The sequence below is a fragment of the Ixodes scapularis genome, unplaced genomic scaffold (genome assembly GCF_016920785.2).
Source record: "Ixodes scapularis isolate PalLabHiFi unplaced genomic scaffold, ASM1692078v2 PGA_scaffold1__304_contigs__length_218370807, whole genome shotgun sequence".
Lineage (NCBI taxonomy): Eukaryota > Metazoa > Arthropoda > Arachnida > Ixodida > Ixodidae > Ixodes > Ixodes scapularis.
This window is the reverse complement of record NW_024609846.1, coordinates 46,611,102-46,620,958: the sequence shown is the minus strand read 5'-3', so window position 1 is coordinate 46,620,958 and position 9,857 is coordinate 46,611,102. Positions and strand designations below refer to the sequence as shown.

The 9,857-nt window shown below is 49.0% G+C and overlaps 1 protein-coding gene across 1 annotated transcript; it reads right to left on the bottom strand.

Annotated features, from left to right (window-relative positions):
- Positions 1–6,646: 6,646 nt before the first annotated feature.
- On the bottom strand, positions 6,647–8,869 carry LOC120838190. Its single transcript, XM_040207994.1, has 2 exons — positions 8,691–8,869; positions 6,647–8,156 (listed from the first exon to the last, which is right to left on the bottom strand). Exons 1-2 carry the CDS (start codon positions 8,867–8,869, stop codon positions 6,647–6,649), a joined length of 1,689 nt encoding a protein of 562 aa, XP_040063928.1.
- Between the last annotated feature and the right edge of the window lie 988 nt (positions 8,870–9,857).

Sequence of the window (9,857 nt, the reverse complement as noted above, 5' to 3'; positions counted from 1 at the left end):
CCAGATTGACCAGCTTAGTTACCAGCTTGGCCAGTTTGATTTTCATGCTGGTTTTTCCAATAAGGTCTGTTCTGCTTGCCCGTTAGTTTCAGGATGTATGGTGCACTAATGTGATGCCTGATGCCGGTTTTTTTTCTTGTTTTTTCTTTCAAAAACTTGTTAATTTTATTCGAAGCAAGATTTGGCGCGTTATCCGAGAAAAGTATTTTTTGTAGGGCAAAAGTAGGTAAAAGAGACCGTAGAACGTCAATGACGTGTTTGCACGTCGTGGCAGGCATCGTGTAAACTTCCAGCCACTTAGAGAACGCATCGACCATGACTCCGCAGATGCGGATACGTTTCGCCACCCACCGACTGAATAGTGGATCTTTTTCAGTTACAGCTCATAATGGCGTTGGACTGAAGGAAGACTTCGAGTCTTTCCAGTAAGTTTCTGAAAACTATAATGTAACAACCTTAACAACATCTTCCGGACCTCGTGAAACAGAATATTTCGTGACCTTATTTTAGTCGTCATTAAAATGGTCAGGTAAGTACCGTAAATCGCGAAGCAGTTTACTTGATGTCCGCTCCAAATGGTGTCTTGGAAGATTGAGTCTACTGAGCGTGCATTCCTGCAGAAGAAATTTTCATTGATAGAATATTGACACGTCAATCAACATTTGATTCCTTCTTGGTAGGATTTATTGCGAAAGCCCGTTACAACCGCCGAACCGCATCTCCCAATATCAGAGAACAATTTATACCCAGCCTGAAATTCTCGCATACATCCGTTTGCTGGGCCACGCTACTTGAGCTAGCTGAGCACAGCTGGCAGCGGCGCGAACAAGGCCACGAGGAGAACGTTATGGTGCTCGAGCCATCCCACTGTGAACCAATGTTTCGGCCACCCCACGGGTGCGTGTCGCCATCTATTGGTTGAACTAACGCCTTGTTCAAGATGGCTGCCGTGGGACCGCAGCCTTAAAGGGATACTGAAGCGAAACTTGAAATACACCTATTATGGTCAGAAATAGGTTCAATATGATCAATGATATTCATAAATCATAATCGCGCGTTTGTATTTTGAACGGATGGCTATATTTTTCACCCTGATGGGCCCGATTGGGCGCGCGCTCAAAAATCGGCCATCGGAGAGCGCGATGCGTATTGGGATATTGGGCGCATTCGTGACGTCACTTGTGCCGGTCGGGAAAGGCTACGGCGTGAATGTTGTGGTTACGAGCGTTGCCACTTGGTGGCGCGTCGACGATCTACGACCTGTGACAACGTGGCCGTTTGAGATCTGCAAGGGCTGCACGCACGCTGCACCACGAAACCACGGCAAGTCGGCAACCACGGCAGCACTGACAAAACCAGCTCTGAGGCCGGATTCTCAAAGCGAATTCACGACGAAAAAAGTGCGTACGACAAATTTCAGAGAAAACCCGTGCCCTCGAAACGAAATTGTCGTAACCTTTGCGCAGGTTACGACAGAATCCTACGACAGCTCCGAAGCTGTCTTACGCACTTTTTACGATCAAATCAACAAGGCCGACAGCGTCGCTCAGTTACTTGGTATCGGCCACCAACGGACATTTATTTTTCTTCGTGCTCTTCTCGTGCGTCCCGACTTCAACCAGCAAGAAAAAAGGAAGGAGTACTTAAAACAGACCACGACGATCAAGAACGCAGGATCCACAAACACACGAGAAGAGCTACAACAGCCACGATTCTGCCGACCGAGCGAGCACGGCAGAATATAGTAGGCCTAGCAGCAACATCGACTCGGCGCACCGTTGCTCCGGCGGTCCTTGGCCAAGACCGTCTGTCCATGACCGGCTGGCTTGCTGAATGGAATATGCCCGCGCGACCCTTGTGGACCCTTACCGGATGAGTAGTTTGATCCCTGAACTAAATTTCAGAGGTCAATATTTTCCCCTTGTCATCTCGATCTCCTTGTTTTCCGAGACAGCGGTGACGAACGCTGTCGTCGAAAAGGGACTCTCATTGATTCTATCTCCTTGTTTTGTGTGATATAGAACTCAAATAAACGCCATACGGATTACCTTGGCAACTCGGTATGTACACTCTGTTATTAGTATGCCATTTTTATTCTGACTCGACGCTACGTCAGTGTCGAGCTATAGCAGTTCGTGGGAGCTACGCGATGTCGGTCTAACCTTTCTTTGCCGAGTGTCATGTCAGTATCGAGTTGCAATCGTAAAAGATCGGTCCAGAAGCGCTTACCGAAACGCGGTCTAACAGAGCGAATCCAGCGCTTCGATCAAACGCGCGTGTCCGCTCCGAGTGTGAACAGGTATTTGGCATTTGCGTGGCTCTTGCTGACACCCTCGTAGTTCAAACATATCCTTTTTAACGTCGGCTTGCAGCTCGCGACTCGTAGCAGCTAATACCGGCCGTGCCAGAAGCATGCTCGGGCCGTGTCGTGCAAAGAGCCGCAACGAGAACGAGCTCACTGTGGCCAACTACGCTTTGGCTTTCTCCGCCAAGGCTTTGCAAACGCGTTCAGGCCTAGGCGAATTCTGCCGGCACGCCGTATTGCCGCAGAACGGCGCTGCTATTTTGGCACAAGTGATGTCACGAGAACTTCCCCCCATCCACCAGATGAGAATTTGAAATCGTTTAATTATGTTTAAAATTAGTTCTCCTGTGTTTTACAGCGCAATATTTATATTTCCGAGGTGGTGCCTGTCCCTAGCCCATATTTATGCAACAAGATCGGCGCTAAAATTTCGTTTCACTACCCCTTTAAGCAATGCAAAATGTCACGCTTGCCTTGCTTATTGACACAATTCACTCAGACGCACGGGCTTTTTTTTAGAGAGTAAACAGGCCATGGGTTAGAAATAATGTTAATGCAAAATATGCCATATACTTGAAGAAATAACTACCGATTTCATTCGAAATCAACTGGTCAAACATAAAAACATAATGTTCAGCACGACTCCGTCAATCGGTATAAAAGTTTATAAAACATACAATCAGACAGCGGTCGTGGTGCAAATTAAAATTAAAAAAACCGTAAGTTAATATGGACATCACTTTGCATGATAATACCTTAATGGCTTAAAAAGAAAGTTCTGAAAAAAAATTGTATGCTGTACCTTATATGATAAGCTATGCACTTAAAGTTGAGGCGCAACCCCACCGTGCAGGACGTTTTGGTGCTTTTTTGACGGCTTATAACTTTCGTTTTATGTAACTTAAAATTATAAAGTTAATGTCAAATTAAAGAGCTGCTTTTCGACAATCCTTTAATGTCTCAAAATTACGATTACTTTTAGTTGTTATTTAATAATTTATTTCTTAATAGAGCGCAGTTCCTAATGTTGAAAAAATTATTTCTCGAGTTATAACGTCCCATTGTCCACGATAAACTACGTGAGAGTTTGGTTGCATGTAAGAAATTAAAAACGTAAGCAACGAGATGTACAGATAGTGTGTATTTTAAAATAAAAAATAAAGTTTAAAATGACATCATTTTAAGGCGCTATAAAAACGGAATCACGTTAACTAATCAAAAATAACGAGACATTAAATTATGAAGCATCCTTCAATATTACATGTTCCAGAACTTCCATATTGATATATTACACGTTAAAATGTTATAAGGCCTCAAACTTTTCCCATTCACTTACGGAAAATTATAGTTTCTTAATATAAAATACAGATGGCGACACGTGTTCAAGAACAGCTTGATGTGCATCTTCCGTAGTGTGCCGCTTGGACCGCCACGTGAAAGACAGAAAAATCGCCAGATGTCACGGTGTCAGATGCCTGGATGCCCGCAGTGAGCGAGCCAGAGATGTCAGAAACACAAGCGCGAGGCTGCAGGTGCACCGCAGCTACTTTGGCGCGCGTTCTACTGTGCGTCGGTACGCATTCCCGACGCGATCCAAATGAAATGGGCGCCGTGAAATGCATTCTGCCATTTCAGATTCCGCCACGTATGCAAAAATATTTTAAAGTTTTTATCACATGGAAACACCACTTTCGCAATCAAACTATGCTTGTCGGAGTGGTTTGACTATATTTTGTTTCAAAAACCACCTTGGTGGCTCTTAAGTGGCAATGATATTAAAACAAAACACAAAACATTCAATCGTCTCAGTGTCTCTGAGCCAACGCACTGGCCCAGAAATCTATATTTGTTGGGTTTAAATATCGGCCGAGGTGCCCGCAATCCGACGGAGGCCAATCTGAGATTTCGGTTGCACGTCAAAAGATCTCCAATTAGTCAAAATAAACCCGCAATTTTTTTTTATTGGGGTGTGTTAAGTGATTGTTGTTGGTTTGTCTTGTGAAACAATAAGATCTGAATATTTGCTTTGCTGTACCTTAGTTCGGAACGCAGCCAACGCTACGGGCTGATAAAGCCACTGAAGCAGCGCCAAGCGCACAAGGTCAAGCTGTTTTTTCTCTTTCTATGCCTATGCGGTCGGGCTAAACTAGAACAACTAAGAAAGTTACGCTTCATAGACATCTTGGTGCTTAAAATAATGATTGTCAGTTATCTGAAGTTTTTGAAATCACAGGAAATGCCTTTCCGTCCTCCACAAATGTTTAAACAGTTCGTGACAAAGCAAAGCAATATTGCGCGAGCTGCCTGACACCGAAACTTTTGAATCATGACGATCGGCAGTTGCGTTTGATTGGTTACTAACCACCAAGATGGCGGCACCCACAATAATTTTGGGGGAAAAAGTGCCGATACTCTAAGCATAGCTCATTTGGTTTAGCTCACAGGCTAAACCAAGTCCGGTGGGGAACCGTTGGCCGAGTGTGGTGTGGCACCGCAGATCAGAGCACGTAGAGAAATGCTCGAGCGCGAGCTCCGTTCAAAGCACGGAGCTCACGCTTCGGAACCCAACGTTGGCGGAACGTGTAGGGACTAAATCCCCTCGATGTGTTTGCGTTGGTCTTTCAAATAGCCTCAAAGGTGCCTGTGCACGAGGCCCGTGTCTCAAGTGGCCCTGGGAGGCAAATGGCGGCGCAGCACTAAAATGACTGGAGCACCCGCTCGTGGCACGTGTCTTGCGCGTTTCCCCAACAATGGTTGGCGGTACTTGTAAAAAACGCCTTTATCAAGGGGCTTTTGCAGGGACCCTGGGTTCAGTCGCCCATCTGCATCCTACCGTCGTGCGACCGTGTACCACATATACTGCGTAATGCACGTTAAAGACCCCGAGCTAACAGTTGTATTGCGCGTTTTATAACCTTCAACGGGTAACAATGTCGCCCTACGAAACTGCTGCTCTCGAAAAAACTAACGACTAGTTTTGGATGTGCCGTTACATCGCATTTTTAATGTGTGTTCGCTTGTTCGCGTTCTTTGTTTTTTTTTTGTTTTTTTTTTTTGTCTACATCTTTGATTATTCGGCCCTTACTTATGATGAACCAGACTACAGGTGTCTGACTTCTGGAAAAGTATTATATATCTAAGAAAATGGCACGTGAACGCAACAGACAAAAAAAAACAAAAAAAAAACAAAAACACATAAGCGCACATAATAAAAATAATTAAAATAATAGAATTGATTATAATTGTGTTTTTAAAGGTTTGAGCGTACCAAGAGCTATAACCGCGAACTCAATGCTTTGGATGGTGCGTTTGTTCACTGGAAGTATAGTTCAGGGCAGTATGCTCGCACTTGTATGTTCCGCTTCGCTCGCAGGGTAAAACCAAATACTTTACTGGTGATGTATTTAGTGAAACAGAGCTTATCTTCTGTATATGTGCAATGCCCTCAGTTTTCGCGTGACTACACGCTTGTTTATCATCATTTATTTTCGTTTCCCACTGCAATTCAGTTCGTGTTCTTTTGTGCGCTACATGCATTAGAGACCAATTAAGGTGACCCAGGAGCATTCTATTTCGCGGGTTGTAAAAAAGCCTATGCAACTTGCCACGTTTGCCACAATCAATACAAAATATTATAAGCTTCACATATGCCCGCTTGCCTGAGTAAACATTGTTGTCTGTCAAGAACAATTGTGACTATATGAAATCACGTGGGAAAGAACTTGCTCTAAGCACGCTGTTGTTGAAGCGATGTTTATTTGGAAATCGACGTTGTTGTTAGTTACGCTCTGGGCGCACATGTCACTGTCGATGGGAAAGGGAATTAAGGGAAAAAAGAGATAGAGGAGGAGAGAGGGGGAAGGGGGAAGAGGATTTCTTTAGTGTGTTGACTCGCGACTCCTGGAACTCCCAAAAACCTCTGGATGTAAGATCTCCAAGAGCCCCAGGAGCCGCAGGCAACCCAGATCTCTTGGAAGTTCTAGAGGATCTCGAGGAGTTCCGCGCTCCTCAGGAAGCTGACTACACTCTTGAGTGCCCTGTCCGTAGTAGCTCGTGAGGCTCTTGGACGCAGGAGTTCTTCCAAGTTGGTACTAGGTAGCCCTAGGCAGGAAAAAGCATCACGGAGGTTGGTGCGCTCCTCTTCGTGATCACTGCAGTGCAGGAGGAGATGTTCGGCGTCAGCCGTTTCCTCGCAGGTCTGGCATATGGGGTCAACACTGAGTCTGAAACGACTTATCCACGCCGGGGTGAAGGCGCTTCCGGTCCGTAATCTGTGCATTACTGCGGCAGTTTGGCGGTCGAAGCGGCGCGGTACCCGAGCTGGGAAGGCACCCGCCACCACTACGGGTCCGGGTGCTGTAGGGCGATGGCTCTTCTCACAAGGAGTTTTGCGTCTGAGAAGCGGGGAGCGGTTGAAAGCGGGCACTCGGGGTCCTTGTGAGCCCGCACCGCTAGAAAATCAACGACCTCATTGCCTCTAATGCCACAGTGGCTCGGGAGCCATTGGAAGGCAATGTTGTTGCCTTCTTGCTGAAGCTCGACCGCATCCTGTGCGATTGAACGGGCCAGGGGCGTTGCCCGTTCGAGCCTAGATAGCAGCTCGAGGGCTGATCTTGAGTCGCTCAGGATGACCCAGCGTAAAGCCTGTGTGCAGCCTGTCCGAATACCCCAGAGGGCGAGCCGTATGGCTGCTAGCTCTGCCGTGGTGGAGGATGCCTGGTGATCCAGGCGCTCACTGGTACCCACAGCTGCTGCCTCGAAGAAAGCCGCTGCTGTTGCTGTGCCTCCGGAGGGGTCCACCGATCCGTCGGTGTACACTCGGGTCCACCCATCGTACTGGGTAACTAAGTGGTCTTCCGTGAGCTGCCTTGCTACGACCACTGCTACGTTCTCCTTGGACCGCAGTCCAGGGATATGTAGGCTGATCCGCAGGGGGTGGGGATCTTTGTGCAGCTCTGGGAGTGGAGCGAGTGGTCCTGGTGTGCCAGCTATGTCACCAAGAGTGCAGAGATGCGCTCCTAGTCTTGATTCAGCGCGCTCGGCGATCCTCATTAGGAGCGTGATGGTCGAGTCGCAGTTGCTCATTCGAGTCAGATGACCCAGCGCCCGTTCTTGCATGATGTTCTCTACAGAGTTAATCCTGGATTCTGTGAGCGTATGTCGAGACAAGGCTGTGCGGGGAACTCCGAGGCAAATCCTGAGTGCCACGCGTCGCGCTTGTTCAAGGTTTTTGAGCTGGTTGGCACTCAGTGTGGCGAAAGGTAGGGCGTACAATGGGCGGGCCAGGATGAGCCCCCTATACAGTTGCAGCATCATGTGAGATGAGGTTCCCCAAGTAGTTTCGCCGAGTATCCGGAGGATGTTTGTATGGGTTCGCATCTTTTGAAGAACTTCCCTCATTGCTGGGCCCCAGGATAGCCTTGAGTCCAACGTGACGCCAAGATATGTGGCCGTTTTCGCCAGTTTCGCTGGAGTGTCCCCAATGCATAGTGCGGGCATGAACTTGCTTGGCCTCTTTGGAGCGTAGCACAGCGCAATCGTTTTTTCGGCTGATATTGCCAAGCCCAGTTGGTGGAGACGATACACTGCATTTGTCAGGGCTCGCTGGAGAGCGCATACCATACGTTGCCTTCTGTAGCTGGGGGCAGTGGACCAGAGTGCCACGTCGTCTGCATAGACGGCCATGCTGATAGGGTACGCCGTCTCTTCTCCAACCCTTGCTGCCGCTGGGAGTGACGCGATGGCCAGAGCAAAAAGTAGCGGGCTAACAACGCTCCCTTGGGGAACTCCTCGGATGATTTTCTGGGGGTTGCTCACCGCGTTGCCTGCCTTTACACACATGGTGCGTTCACTAAGAAACGCACAAATGTATTTCAGTGGACGTCCGTTCACCCCGAAACGGCGTGGAGCTGATATGACGGCCTTGTGGGGGAGGGCATCAAAGGCTTTGCGGACGTCCAGAAAGACGGCCACCGCAGACCAACCCTGCGCTTTTGCCTCTTCCAGTGAGCTGACGATATCTCCCATTGCATCTACTGTGCTTCGATGGTGCCGGAATCCCGAAAAACAGTCCGGTAAAGCCCTTGCCCCTTCTAGGTGGTAAACAAGACGGCGTAGCACCATACGCTCCATCACATTCCCGAGGCATGATGTCAAGGAGATAGGCCTGTATGAGCTTAGCTGGTCTTGGGGCTTGCCGGGCTTCAGCAGTGGTATCGTTGTTGCTACCCTCCAAGCGTCTGGCAGCTCAGCTGTCCTCCAGACTTTGTTGATGAGAGCTAGCATCGCTGGGAGTGCCGACTCGTTGACGTTACTCAGGGCCTGGTTGGTGACTCCATCTGGTCCTGGTGACGCGCGGTGTCTGGGAAAGGAATCAAGGACGTACTGCAGCTCGTGCAGAGTAAAGTCGGTCTCCGGTTGATGCATCAGAGGTGCCGTGAGATGACGGAACTTGTCCCAATTCTCGGGGGGTGGTCCCACTGTCGGTACCAGCGGAACTTTAGTGAAAGTATCCGCGAGGAGTTCTACCATGTCCGTTGGTCGGAGGTTCATGGCCACGGCCATTCCTAGGACAGGGTTTCGGGGAACCGGGCGGCCCGCCAGTGTTCTCGACATCCTCCAAGCCCGGCTTCCTCCGGATGGCCTGTCTAGAGTACTACACTTGAGACGCCATTGTCGGAGCGCCAGTTTCTTTCCGTGTTTTCTGAATCTGGCATCCAGTCGCCTATAGGCCAGGGTATCCTCCGGTTTTCCGGTGACCCATGACTATCGCTGGGCTCGCCGTCTTCTCGCTTGGAGTTTAAGCCATTCGATTTCAGGGTTAGGACGTGTTAATGGCACGCTGACTTCACGGGTGGCTTCTTTGAGGACGCGCGACAGTGTTTCTGAATTGAAGGGAAATCCCCCCTCTAGTGCTTCTCCAAGCAGTGTCCTGTAGTGGTCCCAGTCGACTATCTGGCAAGTCCTAAGGGGGACTTTCGGCGGTCTTCCAATGACAATTGGAAGGTGATCACTCCCCCAGCTGTCCGCCTGAGGGGTCGCACTGAGCCTCAGGGACCAAGTTGTGAAGGTGAGATCAATCACGCTTCCCGTCACTCCAGGGCGGATAAACGTCTGGCTCCCACTTGTGATGTTCCTCAGGTCAAGTGCTTCGACCGTTGCCTGTAGCTCCCGTCCCCGTGGGGAGTCTTGCTTGTCTCCCCAAGACTGCGAGTGCGCATTGAAGTCTCCGGCTACTATAAGGTCTCCCTTGGCTCGGACTCGAATGTCCGCAAGTACATGGGTGTCCCAGGGTGCGTTAGGGGCCACGTATACCGAGACGATGGTGAGTGGACGTTTTCTCCATTCCACCGTCACCGCCACGAACTCCGCACTCTCAGTGCATAAATCATTGAAGTACACCTCACTTTGTGGCAACTCTCGACGCACTAGTAGTGCTGCCCGCGGAAACCCTCTTGCCACATGTGGTTTGCTGGCGTACACTACATGATCCGCAATGCGCATGTCGCCGGCTGATATTCTTGGTTCTTGGAGAGCTACTGCATTGTAGGCG

Coding starts and splice junctions, on each gene's coding strand:
- LOC120838190 (XM_040207994.1), bottom strand. CDS start 8,869: ATGGCCGTGGCCATGAACCTCCGACCAACGGACATGGTAGAACTCCTC. Junction 8,157..8,690: donor TTTACTCTGCACGAGCTGCA/GTACGTCCTTGA, acceptor TGCGTTTCTTAG/TGAACGCACCATGTGTGTAA.